Source organism: Syzygium oleosum, unplaced genomic scaffold, assembly GCF_021117445.2.
Source record: "Syzygium oleosum isolate NSW1041296 unplaced genomic scaffold, Sole_v2.1 Sole_v2.07, whole genome shotgun sequence".
Lineage (NCBI taxonomy): Eukaryota > Viridiplantae > Streptophyta > Magnoliopsida > Myrtales > Myrtaceae > Syzygium > Syzygium oleosum.
The window spans coordinates 9709178-9725384 of NW_026607491.1; the positions used below are offsets into that span (position 1 = coordinate 9709178).

Sequence of the window (16207 nt, forward strand, 5' to 3'; positions counted from 1 at the left end):
TAGTATAAATGCTCCGCCATGTAGGGGTTCTTTAGGCCAGACGAGTGATATGAAATCTACCGTTGCAGATGAGAGCATGTCGCGAATTGTTGCATTTTGCACGAGCTTATAGGCGAAGTTTCGGTCTGTCAGGAAAATCCATATTTCGCATGAATGCGGAGTCAAACTATCGAAGGATGGATCAAAAGAGGACGAAACAGATGAGGAGTCGTGGAGCTTTAAACAAATGGAGACGTGGTAAATGATGGATTTCACGCGAAAAGGAAGGGGGTTTTATGGGATTCTTTTATGCGAAGGAGAGCCGTCTCGTGTGAGTTTTCAACTCATGCGCAAAGATTGACGCCTGAAAATGACCCTCTGACTTCACTTTTCCCATGGAGAGAGAGAGAGAGATTTTGAAGAAATCTAATGCCCAACTTGTAAGTTTGATATAACTTATTATTAAGAAGCCAGCGCAGCGACGCCATCGGGTTTGGTCCGCTCGTTCTTTAATATTTACCAACTTCATCTTGAACTCTACCATCTTATTTTGAAGGGATCGTCGTCCCCGACCCCACTGTGACTGGGATTGGTTGTGCTTGAGGGAGGTCTTAAGTGGGGACGACCCCAATCTCAACGTTGACTCGAATCTATCTCTCCATCCTCTCACGTCTCAGGAAGGCTAGCATCATCCCTCGTTTGTTTGCTTGTGTGTGCTTATAATAGAACACTGTTATTCCATAAAGAAGAACATCTTGCACCCAAAAACCCTCCTGAGTAGAAACCCGGGACCGCCACCTAAATCGGCGAAGTTCGACACGTAACTCTGCCGGTATCAAAGAGAGGAAGCGAGAGAGGCCATGATTCTCGATCCGGCCTCTTGTGGTTTCGCGAGCATTTCACAGGGGATGCAGATGATGCAAGGCGGTTATAATCAAGATGGCCATGTCCTCGCGTCTAATTCGGGAGGAGCACCGCCGGCTTCGGCATCGGAAGCCCACTCGAGCTCTCTGCTTTACAGCCTGTCTCTTCTCAAGGACAAGGTTCATCAGGTCCGATCGCTTGTCACCATCCTCGTCGGGTCCGGTCGAGGCCAGCCCGAGTCAACGTCCTTTGCCTTAGCCAGCATGGGAAGCTTGATTCAAGAAATCATAGGGACTGCAACTTCTATGATGTTCTCTTGCCAGCAGATGACTCTTCTCGGTCCCGCTATGCCTTCAGGTACTACTACCAGTAACGACAACAACCACCATCCTCCTCTTGCTCATGAGCATAGCTCTCTTGATTGGTATAGCCCAAGTAGCTTTGTCAATTTCAACGGCAATAATGACGGTCAACGTCCGGCAACTTTAGCGAAAAAGGGCGGGTCAGATCAAGAAATGAGAGAATTGCCTCAGGTGGATCGCCAGAACAACGAAAAACCGCAAGCTCACCGTGCGTTGAGCAGCAATAGTTATGATATCATCGAACTGAACGCCGACGATTTGTTGGCGAAGTTCACGCACTATTGCCAAATCTGCGGGAAAGGGTTCAAGCGGGACGCAAACCTGCGAATGCACATGAGAGCTCACGGGGACGAGTACAAAACCAGCGCTGCCCTAAGCAACCCCACGAAGAACAGCAACAGCAACCGCAACAAAGCGAGCGATGATCAAGAGTGTTTGAGGCCGAAGAAGTACTCGTGCCCGCAAGAGGGTTGCCGGTGGAACCGGAAGCACCCCAAGTTCCAACCTCTGAAGTCCATGATCTGCGTCAAGAACCACTACAAGAGGAGCCACTGCCCCAAGATGTATGTGTGCAAGAGGTGCAACCGGAAGCAGTTCTCGGTGCTGTCCGATCTGAGGACGCACGAGAAGCACTGCGGCGACACCAAGTGGCAGTGCAATTGCGGGACCACCTTCTCGAGGAAGGACAAGCTCATGGGCCACGTCACCCTGTTCGTCGGCCACTCGCCGGCCTTATCGGTCGACCTGATGAACCCGCAAGGACTCAGAGTTCAGCAGAAAGTTGCACCCAACATCATGCAGTTAGATGGTATTGCTTATGATAGGTATTCTTTCCCCTCATCTTGGCATTGAAAAATTCTGGTTTCTTCCTAAATATGCGCCTGTTTAATTTTGAGTCTAAAACTAGTTAGGAAGTTTGCTCGAACAAAGGCTCGTTATAACTCCGCCGGTTTCTTGATTATTAGGGGATGAGGTTAGGCCGGTGTAGACATGTAGCGGAGACGTCTGACCTGGGCTTACGAACACTTTCCGTCGGCAAAAGAAGGGCCGGAACCGGTGCGGCAAACAGTTAATACATGCACAGGATCATCGGATACACACTGACTGACGTTAGTTGCTTTGCGAGGATAGAATCAATTCGGAGTTATCAGTTTCTGCCATTTGGAACGTTAATGCATGAAATGATACGTGACATATCCATGTATCATCTCCGGAAGTGAGACCGGTGATGTTCCAGATGATCGACCGTTATGCTTTGTATGGTAGTTTGCAAGAAATAAAGTAGATTTTTTTTTGTTGACAATAAGAAACAATGTAGATTGCTGCTAGATGCTTGAGGGCATGATACTTTCTTTGATCTTATGTAATCTATGAACCCCCTTGACTTAGTTGTTTTTTATTTTTTGGCAAACCCTTGACTTAGTTCTCTCTTCGTCTTTTGGGAAGAGCCAAAGGTGCTAGCGTAATATCATACGCATGCGATGATTCACAAAACTTCCTCGTCTACCCTGTAACGACCCGAGGCTCCATCTTAGCACAATATTATTCGCTTTGGGCTAGAGCTCTCACGAATTTAAAACGCATCATATTAAGTTAAGGCTCATCAAGCCTTATAAGCAAATCTAAGGCTCCCTCCCTAGGCGATGTGGGATAGGAGAGGTACCCCCACTTCCCTGCGCATGTCCGGGGTAGTGGCGCGAACGCACCGCCATCCCTCCTCCTCCCCGCGCTCCGCCGCTTGGCTTGTGCCGTCACATACCCAATTGGAATTTGAATTTTCTTCGCAGTTCATTCTACAACTCATTTGAATTATCAATATCTCGAAATTAAAATGATTCTGTGAGCGCACGCGTTGCCATCTTGACCTGCCTCTAATCTAATAACCATTCGATCATTTTGTCCAAATAATCTAAATATTCGTGCATTCAGTTTCTTTTTTCCATGCACGCGAAAATCACATTTGACTTTCGCTTTTCGATATTTCATTTTTTCCTAGGAATTTTTTGCAGCCACCCCATTTTTTTCGTCTCTTTATTTGCCGTGAAATATTAGAATTATACACAATTCTTGACTCGCCCGCCCCGCGGCAGAGAAATAAATAATCCCTCGCGACCAGGAGGTTCATTCCAACATCTCCCGAACGCGCCCGATTTCAAATAAACCCGCCCCGGGCAAGACCCGACCCGTCCACGTCAGCGATCCGCGTCTCGCCCGACGGACCAATCAGATCTCACGCCTCTCCCTCCATAAAACACGTTCTCCGCTTCTCATCTCCGCTCAAGTCCCCATCGCATCATCTTCCTTTGTCTCGCGCGCGGAATTCGTGCTCTGCGTCTGCAAGCGCGCGACCTCGAGCCTCTCCGATGGCGCCGAAGGCTGAGAAGAAGCCTGCGGCGGCGGCGAAGAAGCCGAGGGCCGAGAAGAAGCTCCCCGCCAAGGAGGGGGCGGGAGACAGGAAGAAGAAGCGGGCGAAGAGGAGCGTGGGGACGTACAAGATCTACATCTTCAAGGTGCTGAAGCAGGTGCACCCGGACATCGGAATCTCGAGCAAGGCCATGGGCACCATGAACAGCTTCATCAACGACACCTTCGAGAAGCTGGCCCAGGAGTCGTCCCGGCTCGCGCGGTACAGCAAGAAGCCCACCGTCACGTCCCGGGAGATCCAGACGGCCGTCCGCCTCGTGCTCCCCGGGGAGCTCGGCAACCACGCCGTGTCCGAGGGCACCAAGGCGGTGACCAAGTTCACCAGCGCTTAGGGCGCCGGGCGATTCTTGATTTTGGCGCTCGGTTCTTTTGTAAAAAATAAAAATAAAAAATTCGGTGGGCATTTTGCAGAATGGAGAAGCTCCATTGGAACTTGCGTTTGGTCACTTTTTTTGGGAGATGAAAAATTTGCAGTTGTGAAATACCATGAGCCATGGCTTCTTGATATATTGGCATTGATCTGAATTAAATTATGACACATGACTTCCTATTGTCTTCAAATATGGCCATATAATGTGAAAAAGTGGGCTCTCGATTTCGGTTTGGAAAATTCAAAAATCGGGAATCAACTTCGATAGGGGATGATTGATTTGGAATTTATCTACTTTGGAACGGTCCCGTCACGATGGTAGGGTGCTCTTTCGTCGATTTCTACTAATTGTAGTTATCTACTTTGGAACGGTCGTGTCACAATGGTAGGGTGCTCTTTCGTCGATTTCTACTAATTGCAGGTGTTGTTGGCTCGTCTAGTTGACATGTCCATGGGAAAAATAAGAAAATTCGAGTAGTAAAGTTGAGATTGGGAATTAAAAAAAATTTTCCACTTTTGTTGATCCATCAATTTGGTCTATTTTATCCAAAATCTTATTTTCCTTTAAAGTGAAAATTAAGCAAATGATTGATGAACTTTGATCAAATATACAATATGGTTCCTGATCTTTTAATTTGTTCAATGTGGTCTATGAAATTTAACCCAATGCGTGATGTAGTTCCTAAATTTTTAATTTATTTAAAGTAGTCATTGAACTTTTTGATATATATTCAAACTAGTCTCTAAATTATATGAGAACGTTCAATATTGTCCCTCAATGTTCAGGGATGACATTGGAAAAATTAAAAGTTTAGGAATCACATTACGCATTGGGCTAAAGTTTAGAAAATCACATTGAACAAATTGAAAGTTTATGGACTATTTATATTATTTATAACCAACGAGAGTGATCACGGGCCAAGCGGTTTGTGGGCCCAAATCCCCTTTTTGGGCCCATAAACAAAATCAGGCCCAAAGAGCTTCGAAGTGCAGACTGCGATGGGGATAGTCGTCGTAGTCGTAGCTCGTTCCCCTTCTTCCCCGAGTCCCGATGCCGTCCTCGACTCTCGACGACGCTAGCTAGCTAGCTAACCTCCGATGACCACGCGCCACGCGCCTCCCGTGCGGGTCCTGACCCGCCCCCCCATCGCTCCGCCTCCCCCATCCCCCTCGGATCATCCTCCGCCTCCGCCTCCGCCTCCGCCTCCGCCGCCGCCGCCGCCGCCGCCGCCGCCGTCCTCCTCCTCCTCGCCCGGTCCTTCCCGGAGCGTCGTGGTGGTCGGTCTCGTCGCCCGGAGCGCCGGCTACTCGTCGCAGCTCCTCAACAGGGTCCTCGATCTCCACGCCTTCGGGTCGGGCGGCGTCGACCGGGTCCTCCGCGTGGGCGCCGACGGAGCGAAGGAATGGTTCGGGCGCAGGAGGGTCAGCTATTACTACGACGAGGAGAGAGGCGTCCTCTACTTGCAGTTCTGCTCCACGAGCTGCCCGGCGGCTCTCCCGCCCTCCGAGGTCGCGTCGGGGTTCGATTCGTTCGTGGAGGAGCGCGAGTTCGGGGACCTTCAGGGATTGCTTTTCATGTTCTCCGTGAGTTTTTCCTGCTTCGATTTCAGTATGGAATTGAGTTTAGCGAGTTTTTCAGTTCACGAGCCAGTGCGAGGGTTCTAGAGCTCAATTTTCGCCTGTACAAAGAGTAGAGCTAGAAGCTAGTTGATACGGCAAACTCAGTGTCTAAAATCATCGATGCGACCTTCTCACTGATGCTAGATTTAAGTCATTCAGCTGAGTCTTGATTGCTGTGAAATCATATGCCTAATGTTGGTTCGGTCCCGTGGGATTGCAATTTAAGGACCCTTTGTGTTCCTTCTGTTGAGTCCGGGCAATGTCTTGTGGCAATTACGATGAATATGCATTTTTCAATATTGGCGCTTGTTGGTCACTCGGTAGCATTCCTGCATGTTAGTAGGACGCTGAATCATAAATGTATTTAGAAGTTGAACATTTGAAATAGATTCGCTGACATTGGGCTTCCCTGTAGCAAACCTCCTTAAAGCATTTGGTCGATGAAATTGTGTTGCCTCTCTTCAAGAGGAGGGCAGTGTTATGCGTCCATTTTTTATGTCTTTGAAGGGTTGACTTCTAAAACCACTTTCGAGGCCAAAATAAAACTGATCTTGTGGTTATTTCATTGTGCAAGAATACATTTGGAAGATCATTTGAATGAAGTGATACATTACCTTTTTTAAATAGTTTAAAATGAGAGGTAGAATCCATAGTCTGTGTTTGTGCAATTTGTTCTCTCGTACCAGAGAAAGTAAAAGTGAAATTATTGCTTCGAATTTTAGAAAGCAGACTAGTTTCTGTGCTAAATTTCTGTAAATAAGTAATTTAGAAACATTTTGACAAACAAGTTCACACGATAAATATTGAAAGCAGCATTGAAACATTGACAAACAAGTCTAGCATTAATTAACATGTTGCAAGTCAGTATACATGTGAGCATTTTTTCTCAATCAACATCATTGAGTTGGAAAAACCATCAATTGATAATACTTTTGGGGTGGGGTTGAACTTTTATCACCAAAAGATTGTCGTTGGAGCATGTTGCATGGTCAATTGTTTCTGGATCTTTATGTCACAACTTGTTGATGTGCTCTCAAATTCCCAAGAAAGTATTGTTGGGGGTAACATTCAAGCTTTAATATGATTTGAGACTCCAGTTTGCATTTCCTTGTGGACCATGGTTTGGTTAACTTGACAAATGAGGTACTCTAATGTGAAATACTGAAGTGGGCACTTGATACCGTTTCCTGCCATTTGCAGATCAATTTTTATCTGTGCAAGATTTGTTATCTTCTGAATTTGACTTGCACTTCAAATAAATGACAAATGACACCACTTAATGCAGGTTTGCCATATAATCATACATCTTCAAGAAGGGTCGCATTTTGATACCCAAACTTTGAAAAGCTTTCGCATACTTCAAGCAGCTAAGCAGGCTCTAGCGCCATTTGTGAGGTCCAAAACTATGCCGATGCTGCCATCAAGACCTCAATCTTCGTCATCTTCACGACATACCTCGTCATCAGCCTCTATTCACAACGTTTCCCCAGGTAGAAGTCGTAATATGAATCGTAATGCATCTGCTATATCACTTATGTCCGGTTTAGGTTCATCCACATCTTTGTTTCCCGGACAGTGTACTCCTGTCATACTCTTCGTCTTTGTTGATGATTACTTGGAGGTGGCACATGCAAGCTCTCATGTGGAAGAGGCTTCAGAAACCTCCTCAGTTAATGTCAGTGCTAATTTAAGCAGTTCCTCTAGATCAGCCTTGCCTACAAAAGCTCCTGGTTCTGTAGTTGTGCTAGCACGCCCTATTAGTAAGTCTGAAGGTGGTTTCAAGAAGAGGCTACAGTCATCTCTTGAGGCACAGATTCGCTTTCTCATTAAGAAATGTCGAACACTCTCAGGATCCGAAACTAGTCATGCTGGGTCCAGAGGGGGTGCCTCAAGTTCTGCACCATTATTTCTGCTTGATGCTTCAAGGGCTGTTGTTCTGCTTGATAGATCAACAAATCGGAGTGGTGAATCTCTTGAATTTGCAATGGGCCTTGTGGAAGATGTTTTGAATGGAAAAGCAACTTCAGATTCTCTCTTGCTTGAAAGCCACAGTCAGAGTAACAACAAGGAGGATATAACATCAATAAAGGAATTCATTCATCGGCAGTCTGATGTCTTGAGGGGTAGAGGTGGACTAGTGGCGAACACCAATGGTGGCTCAGCTGCTGGTGTTGGCATGGTTGCTGTTGCTGCAGCTGCCGCAGCTGCTTCAGCTGCATCTGGCAAAGCAGTTACAGCTCCTGAACTTCCAAGTCTGGAATCCTGGCTTTCTTCCAGCAAGATTGTCCTGCATGGGATCCTTACGGGAAAACGTGGATGTATAGATGAAATTGAAGTAAACAAGAGAAAGCCTAGGCAGCGAAATATCAATTCCCCTCAGGTTGAAGGCATTGCATTAAAAGGTGCGGAGCCTGTAGATGTTGCAGTATCTTGGTTGGAGAGAGGAAAAGGACTCAACATGAAATTTTCAACTTCATGGTGCCAAAAAGCCCTTCCATCTGCCAGGGAGATCTATTTGAAGGACTTGCCTGCTTGTTATTCAACTTCTCAGCATGAAACTCATTTGGCAAAGGCTTTGCATGCTTTTCGCTCAATGGTAAAGGGACCTGCAGTGCAACATTTTTTGAAGATGTTAAAGGATGAATGCGTATCAATCTGGACATCTGGAAGGCAACTGTGTGATGCCGTAAGTTTGACCGGAAAACCATGTGTACATCAAAGACACGGTATTGAGGGAGTTGATTCCCTTTCGGCAGATGCCAAGCCTCATTCAAGTGGATATGTTTTCCTCCATTCGTGTCCCTGTGGCCGTACACGGCGATTACGAGCTGACCCTTTTGACTTCAAATCTGCCAACGATGTCAACTGCTCTTCAGATTGTGAAAAGCTACTCCCTGCACTTCAAATACCCGAAACAAGCAACAGAGAACCTATTAATGCATCTTCATGGCGTTTGTTACGTCTAGGGAATTCAAAGTACTATGATCCTTCCGAAGGTTTACTGCAGAGTGGCTTCCATGCCACTGAAAAATATCTTCTGAAATGGACAATTTACCTGGAAAAGCAGAAGAAGATGGATGGTTCACCACCAAAGACAATTCAACCAGATGATACAGCTAGGTCAGACACAGACCCAGTATCTGACTGTAATGCATCCACAGACATGAAGAGGAGCATTAATATGAAATCATATCCGGGACATGTGCAGCATGGCAATGACAATTCAGGGAAGACTGATGATATCTTTTCTGACAGCAAAACAATTAGCTTTGGGAGAGGTTTTCCCAATTTTATGATCAAAAGACCTTTTTCCGAGGTAGTTGCTGGATCTGCAGCTGCTGATTCGGCTTTTCCTCCTCTCCAGCAGAGGAAACAGCCTCCTTTACTTAAAAAGAAGGTGATTAAGCAAATCACTACAGAAGACAGTGCTCCAGAACAGATACACACAAATGTTGATCATAATGCATCAAACAGGTTTCAGGGTATTTCTGATCAAATCGATTCAAATAGGATTGGTTCTAATAATTTTCACGTGGGTAACCCTTTTGTACGGATAGGCAGTAATGTTATACCCGTAAACATGAGTGCTGGTGAAAAGGTCTTGTCAAAAACATCCTTGAAGAATGTTTCGGCTTATTTAGGGTTTGAGTATGAGTGTCCGCATGGACATCGTTTTCTGCTGAATCGAAAGTTTCTCGATGAACTTGGGTCATTGTATTCACCACAAAATGATTCTAACTTTCCTCCGTCGGATGTGACTTCTGATTCTAGTCAATTGGATGAGAATGGTGGTCATAATAAAGTTCAATTGGGCTTAGATGGGATTGCATCCACCAGAAAGAAGCTGAGAAATATGAACAAATCAAAAGAGATCCTGGCCAATGGTAATTCAGTGCATAATCAGTCAGCACACTTGCCTGGTAAAAGAAAAGAACATTATCAGACAACAAGCAGGTTGTCAAGAGCACCTGAGTTTGTGGAAGACTTGGAAGAACGTCTTCACTCCTTCAGCCTCGATAATGGTGGTTGTGCACCCTCTCTCTTGAATAGGAAATTACCTATATACATGAGCTGTCCCCACTGCAAGTTATTGAAGAAGAAGGATACATCAAATGTTCAATTTGCTAGCACTATATCACAGCTTCAGAGGATTTTTCTGGTATCTGCCTTTCACTCTTGTACTTATCCAACCTGTCTTATTTAGTTTGCTGAAAATCTGCATTTGCAGCTCATTCTCATGAATTTTAGGCATTCCTTTTGATTTCTTTGGAGCTGGTGAATTTCCTTGTTGCAAAAAGCTATTTTGTGAAAGTATAAATTCCTCCTCTCTGGGTTTTATGAACAAAGCCCACAGTAAATTCAAGATTGAAGTGGAAATGAAATTATCTAACAAATGTAAGAAATTGTGAGAAGTTTTTTACAATGCATGTTTTCCAGAGACACCGATTGATATTCGGCTTTTTTGTTGACAACAGAACTGAAAACTTTAGGGGCATCTCTGCTTATTCAACAATATTGTGCTTTGACCCCTGTTGCTGTGTAGACTAACATGGAACTTTCTTCTAGGTCACTCCTCCTTTTCCAGTCATATTAGCCATTGATCCGGTCGTACAATTTGAGGTATGTCTTGCTTTTTTGGGGGTTTGTTGTCGTTAGGCACCTGCATTATCTTTGATTATCTTCACATGAACAAGTAGCATAAGTAAGATTAATACGAAAATTACCTGCACTTTTCAGGCATCTTGTCTACCTTTATCAATTCCTGACTGTGAACAGAAATTGCAATTCAACCTTGGATGTCAAGTGATTTTACCACCAGAGAGCTTTCTTGTGCTTAGACTTCCTTTTATCTATGGCATACAACTTGAGGACCAGTCGTTGCATCCTCTTAAGCCTTTCGAACATCAACCTGAGAAAACTGCCTGGATAAAAGAATGCACGACTTTGTTGATTGTGTCCAAGGAAGGCAGCCCTAATGAAGGGGATTCTTCACTAGATTGAATTGACTGAATCTCTAAAGTGGCTGCTAAAGTGGTTCTCTTCTTGAAATTAACAGAGGCAACTTGTGCTGAGAGCTGCACTTAGGGTCAGTAATCTCACCTTTTATTGTACTGCCTTGTATTTAGAGTTTATTGCAATTTGCCCTTGTTTTTGTTTTCCTTAAAAGTAATTTACCTCGCTTGTTTGTGTAGCTTCTCGTAGATCTTTTAGAGCCAATGTATGGCTAAAGATAGTAGGTAGCGGGATTGTGTTTTTCACCATAATGATTTCGGAAATGTGATCCTATACAATGTCATCTGGATTTTACTGCTTGCACCTGATCAGAACTATGAATTCTGAGAGAGATGCTTTATCACATTGTGTGATAGTTGAGGGAAGTTCTGGCTGTCAAAGACGTCCAACAGGACAATATGACCTCCCAGAGCATCGGTTGTTCCTTTTCATACATCCTTTTATCTATGTGTGTGGGAGTATGACTTCATTGTTCGGTATGTATAGTGAGGAACTCATGTTTAGGGAGAGTGAGGGAGAAAGAAGTTCTCCTCTCAGTTGCCCCTTTTTCTCGAGTATTACCCTCATGCTAGGCATAGCAATCTTATTGTCAACCAAATACGAAGAAAACTGCATGAAAATCTTATTTAGTTCTTGATATTGATATACTTTAGTAGGGAGATGATGTCTTACGGCTTTCATTTTTTTTAACAGCGTGATACATCTGTACCTGGTAAAGACTGCGTAATTGGCTTTTGCAATGTCTGACGAGATGGTAAAATTTGAGAATGCACACAGAGTTGCCAGGTAAGTTTCTTTTGCACTTTTCGTAAATTGCAGCACCCTTTCTAGTGGTGTGACTAGGTGCCTGCTATACAGGCTACACAGGTCCATGGACCTCTCTGTGGTGGGTGGATCGGAGAGGTGAATCTGAAGGAAGCTACATTGCATCAGTACGGTGAGTTCTGGATATCCTCACTTGAGTTCGTTATTCTAGTAGTGCATGCAAGCGGGACTGGTGGAATCAATCCAGAAAAGCTTCTTTGAGCCAGTTGTCACAGGAGTTGTTCCGTTCTGGTTCCTAATTCTGATTACTAATACTAAAGCGGATTGTGGGCACACTAAAATAGAAACTAAAAGTCTGGGCACTTGATTCTGCTAAGCTTCTTCCACTAATACAAAAGGGTGGAGAGAATTAATTAATCTGAGTGTAACAATCCTGTGGCACCTGCTTCCGAACAACCTATCACAGTGATCCAACTCTAACACCATCGAGTCTTCAAGCACTATATTGAATGTTTCGGTCCCATTACACCAAATTCTCAATAATGTCGTGGCAGCTTCCAAGGCCATCATCCAAATGCTGCACTGTCCTGCAGACAATTGAATGAGCCGAGGTGTGCCCCATTTGATCTCTGAAAGTCCAGTTTTTGACCCAAAACTCCAAAGGCAAAATATTTCCTATTCCCTGTTGAAGTAATATCCCACTCTTTTTTTTTTTTGGTATTGAAAGGGGCAAAGCCCAGAAATTACAATATAACTCGTCTAACGAAACTTGAACCAACCTGATCTCCTATCAATAGAGGAATCAACCCTCTCGGTGGCCTATCTAGCACTAAGGTGTCATTTGCATCACAAGAATGAAAGACCCAATTTGCTAACCAATCAGCACATGAGTTGCCTTCCCTAAAATTATGTAGCATTTTGACATTTTGGAAACACTTTAAAAGTTTCTGAATCTGAGGAATGAGTGTGTCGCCAAAGTGGAGAGTGGGAGATGATCTGTGAAGTAGTGAAATGGCGACTTGCGAGTCCGCTTCCACAATAAGTTTAGGTATGCCCAAAGAAATTGCCATTTTAAGACCCAAAAGGATATCCCATAGTTCTGCTTTGAGGGAAGAGCACACTTCCACAGTTTGAGCAAATCCAACGAGCCAGTTGCCCGATTTATTGCGCAGAAGCCCACCTACTGAGGTGGGTCCCGAGTTGCCTTTAGAGGCCTCGTCGGAATTGAGCTTGACCCAACCAGTCGGAGGGGCATCCAACCCACAAGCTTATCTCTTTTCTCCCTCTGAGGAGACAATCTGTGTTGTGCTAGTCGAGCCGAAGCAATATCTTTAACATGGTCTAAAATCACGCACAAGGGTTCGCCGGTAAGACAAAAATCCTTCTCAAATATTCTTCTATTCCTCCAGTTCCAGAAATACCAACAAGCAACAACAAAAATAAGTGACCCATTATCTCGAATCCTAGTTGATGAATCAGATAAGTTTAACATCAACCGTGGGAGTAGATCTTGGGTGAAGAACTCACCCTGTAAACTGGCAGGCAGAATCTTCTGCCAAACTACCTTTGCATACTTGCAATTTTTGAGAACATATATAATTGTCTCCGGAGAGTTCGGGCACATCACGCAGCAAGAGTCCGCTGGGAGTCTACGTCGAAATCTTTCATCATTAGTGAGCAGGCACTGATGAGAAACCAACCACAAGAAGCTTTTGATTCTTTGTGGCCCATCCCATTTCCATACTAAACTCCAGAGTCGGTTAGTCGGCATTTGATGTATTGGTGCAACTAATTCATAAGCTTCTTTAACCGTGAAGGAACCATTGCTATCACTGCCTCAGATAAGCAAATCCTCACCACCATTATCAGAAGGTGGAAGCATTGAATGTATACACATCAAGATTAATTGTGGTAGAATGTCTTTTAGAAAGGTTCGATTGATTGTTGCAAACGAAATCACGAACAGTGCAATCTAGGTTCTGAGCTGCAGTAGACGGAAGAATCCAGTGGGTCGGTGGACCAACCTCATCAACCCAGTTATCCTTCTAGAATTTAACCGATCTCCCATTAACAACTACCCATCTCATACCCTCTAGGACATCACTTCTGCTAAGAGCCTTCCAAAATAAAGAATGTGTAGTACGGGAGGGTATAGCAGACGGTACCAATTCAATACAATTGTATTTATCTCGAATATATGAAACCCATAGCGATGTTGGTTTCGAAACTAAGAACCAAGCCAATTTCATAAGGTAAGCTTTGTTACTATCTCTCAAATTATGAAATCCTAGCCCTCCACAGTTTTTCGGATGGCAAAGCTTCTCCCAGCTAAGCAAGTGCATCTTCTTTTTACCTTCAACATCTCCCCAAACAAAGTTTCGACACTCTCTCTCTATTGCTTCACATGTAATTACTGGTAGCTTCGCTGCTTGCATCGCATAAGATGGCATAGTCATAGCAATAGACTGAACCAAGGTGATTCTACCAGCAAGAGATAAATTTTCAGCTTTCCACCCGCTTAACTTACTATGCACTTTGTCAACAACAGGTTGGTAAGTTCTATGGGTAACTCTTTCATGAAGCAAAGGTACCCCTAAATATTTGCCAAGATTGGTAGTAAGAGGAAAGCCTCCCATGGTGCTGATAAGTGTCATTTCATGTCAAGGGACGTTCTTCGAACAAAAGAGCTTGGACTTAGTATTACTAACCTTTTGACCCGAAGCATTGCAGAAAGAATCCAAGCACCATTTGATAACCAGCATTTGTTGAGGAGAGGCTTCCGCAAAAAGAAGGAGATCGTCCGCAAACATTAAGTGCGAGATTACAGGGCATCCTGGACGGGTACGAAACGGCTTCCATTCTCCCTTCTCAACCAACTCCATGATTAAATGAGAAAGTCGTTCCATACAAAGGATAAATAAGAAAGGCGAAAGTGGGTCCCCTTGTCTTAGGCCCCTTGTAGCCTTAAACACTTCAGTTAGTTCCTCGTTCCAAAGCAGTTGCATATTGCTAGTTGTAACACACCGCATAATAAGATTCAACAATGATTCAGGGATACCAGCCAACTGAAGAGTCTCGCGAATGAAATCCCAATTTAGTCGATCATACGCCTTCTCTAAATCTATCTTAACTAGCATGTAACCCCTCTTTCCCCTTCTCTTGCGCATTGAATGAATGATTTCCTGAGCAATGATAATGTTATCTTGAATGTAGCGACCTGGAACAAAGCTCACTTGATTGGGTGAAGTCAGAAGTGGCATTACTTCCTTCAATCGGTTGACAATAATCTTAGTGATTATTTTGTAAGAAACATTGCAGGGGCTGATGGGTCGGAAATGCACCAATCTATCATGATTATCAACTTTAGGGATCAAGGTGATAAGTGTCTGGTTGACGCCATCCAGGTTTCCATCCCGGAGCCATAGTTTCTCAATTTCAAGATTTACCGAGTTGCTCACTGTTGCCCATTGGTTCTGATAAAAAATTGCCTGAAATCCATCTGGTCCTGGTGCTTTAAACGGTCCCATTCCAAACAATGCATTCTGAATTTCCTCTCTACTAAGATGTTTTGAAAGCCTCTGAATCTCATCTTGGGAAACACGGTTGAATCGATCAGGCCAATTCACCGTGGAAGTGCGTGAACATTCTTCTGTGTATCCCACTTTAAGTCCTCATCGAGGGTGCAACTGCGCCGCCATGCTCCAGTAATGGGCCACGGTCACCTGAATCGTCTGAACACCCAAAATACTCCTTTTAACCAAACATTCTTTATGCCTTTGAATTTCATTTCCAGAAGTTCACAGAGAATCTCAACATGATTAAGATGAAGTCTCCACGTTATCTCTTTCTTGTTCGGTTGACAACGTCATGGGTTGTGCCTTCCCATCCCGAGCTCCCTGCCGCCAAAAAAGCTAAAACCTTCCCAGATTGTCTGGTTTTAGTCCACGTCCTTGGTATGATCATGTTTGAATGGGTTGGAAGGTAAATTCATGTTAAATAGCATCTAGTCAATCTTCCTTTTCTGTGCGTCCAGCCAGCCGCGCACACAGGCGTACTCTCTCTCTCTCTCTCTCTCTCTCTCTCTCTCTCTCTCTCTCTCTCTCTCTCTCTCTCTCTCTCTCTCTCTCTCTCTCTCTCTCTCTCTCTCTCTCATGGTTCCTTTGATCATTGCAGTTGTCTCCCTCACTTCAGCTTCTCGAGAAATTGGGGCAGGCACGGATACTCCGATCCCATTAAGTGGAAGACCGAGTAAAACCACCACAGAGCTGTACAGGAGTTGTATCAAGCTAACAGGGTACATTTTGGAATCACTGCTCCTTTCTTTCCTCCGTTTACGAGATGTAATGTTGCATACTAAGTGCTATAAATGTGTAACTGCTGTGATACCTGAGTATACTGGGAACACTCTTTCTTTTCTTTTTTTCTGGCAGAGTTTAGATGACGAGTTCGTTCCTTGATTGCTTAACTGATTGGTAGCATGGAGGTCATTATCTCCTTCCTTTTCCACAACAAAATTGCTGATTTGCTTGGAATTTTTACTTGTTAATCGACCAAATCAGGGAGGCTGGTGTTTGTTGACAATTAAGTTCAACTACAAAGTATTGTTCTTCATGTTTTTCCATCGAAATTTAAGATATCATCAAAATTTCAAAATCGGTGTAAAATCTATGTGAACTTACGAGCGAATACAAATCTAGTGACCCATACCCTATTCGTTTCATGTCTAATCCATACTTGACCTGGCTCATGTTGCTAAATTTTTTTTATATTTAATCCAATCTAGGAAAAATTCATACTCAAATTGACGTGA

General features: G+C 44.1%; 3 protein-coding genes across 4 annotated transcripts; all 3 read left to right on the forward strand.

The window, feature by feature from the left end:
• Positions 1-551: 551 nt before the first annotated feature.
• On the forward strand, positions 552-2473 carry LOC115673241 (protein SENSITIVE TO PROTON RHIZOTOXICITY 2-like). The gene is made up of 2 exons (XM_030595356.2): positions 552-2029; positions 2171-2473. Exons 1-2 carry the CDS (start codon positions 840-842, stop codon positions 2175-2177), a joined length of 1197 nt encoding a protein of 398 aa, XP_030451216.2. The 5' UTR covers positions 552-839; the 3' UTR covers positions 2178-2473.
• Positions 2474-3340: 867 nt separating this feature from the next.
• Positions 3341-4184, forward strand: LOC115673261 (histone H2B.5-like). Its single transcript, XM_030595376.2, has one exon. It carries the CDS (start codon positions 3569-3571, stop codon positions 3959-3961), a length of 393 nt encoding a protein of 130 aa, XP_030451236.1. The 5' UTR covers positions 3341-3568; the 3' UTR covers positions 3962-4184.
• Positions 4185-4994: 810 nt separating this feature from the next.
• LOC115675251 (uncharacterized) lies at positions 4995-15816 on the forward strand. 2 transcript variants are annotated; one of them, XM_056313101.1, is made up of 8 exons: positions 4995-5583; positions 6905-9778; positions 10186-10239; positions 10357-10705; positions 11326-11418; positions 11491-11569; positions 13946-14238; positions 15571-15816. In XM_056313101.1, exons 1-4 carry the CDS (start codon positions 5098-5100, stop codon positions 10618-10620), a joined length of 3678 nt encoding a protein of 1225 aa, XP_056169076.1. In that variant the 5' UTR covers positions 4995-5097; the 3' UTR covers positions 10621-10705; positions 11326-11418; positions 11491-11569; positions 13946-14238; positions 15571-15816. The 2 variants fall into 2 exon arrangements, with proteins under 2 accessions (XP_056169076.1, XP_030453713.1); XM_030597853.2 differs by lacking the exon at positions 13946-14238.
• Positions 15817-16207: the final 391 nt, after the last annotated feature.

Coding starts and splice junctions, on each gene's coding strand:
- LOC115673261 (XM_030595376.2), top strand. CDS start 3,569: ATGGCGCCGAAGGCTGAGAAGAAGCCTGCGGCGGCGGCGAAGAAGCCG.
- LOC115675251 (XM_056313101.1), top strand. CDS start 5,098: ATGACCACGCGCCACGCGCCTCCCGTGCGGGTCCTGACCCGCCCCCCC. Junction 5,584..6,904: donor GATTGCTTTTCATGTTCTCC/GTGAGTTTTTCC, acceptor CACTTAATGCAG/GTTTGCCATATAATCATACA. Junction 10,240..10,356: donor ATCCGGTCGTACAATTTGAG/GTATGTCTTGCT, acceptor TGCACTTTTCAG/GCATCTTGTCTACCTTTATC.
- LOC115673241 (XM_030595356.2), top strand. CDS start 840: ATGATTCTCGATCCGGCCTCTTGTGGTTTCGCGAGCATTTCACAGGGG.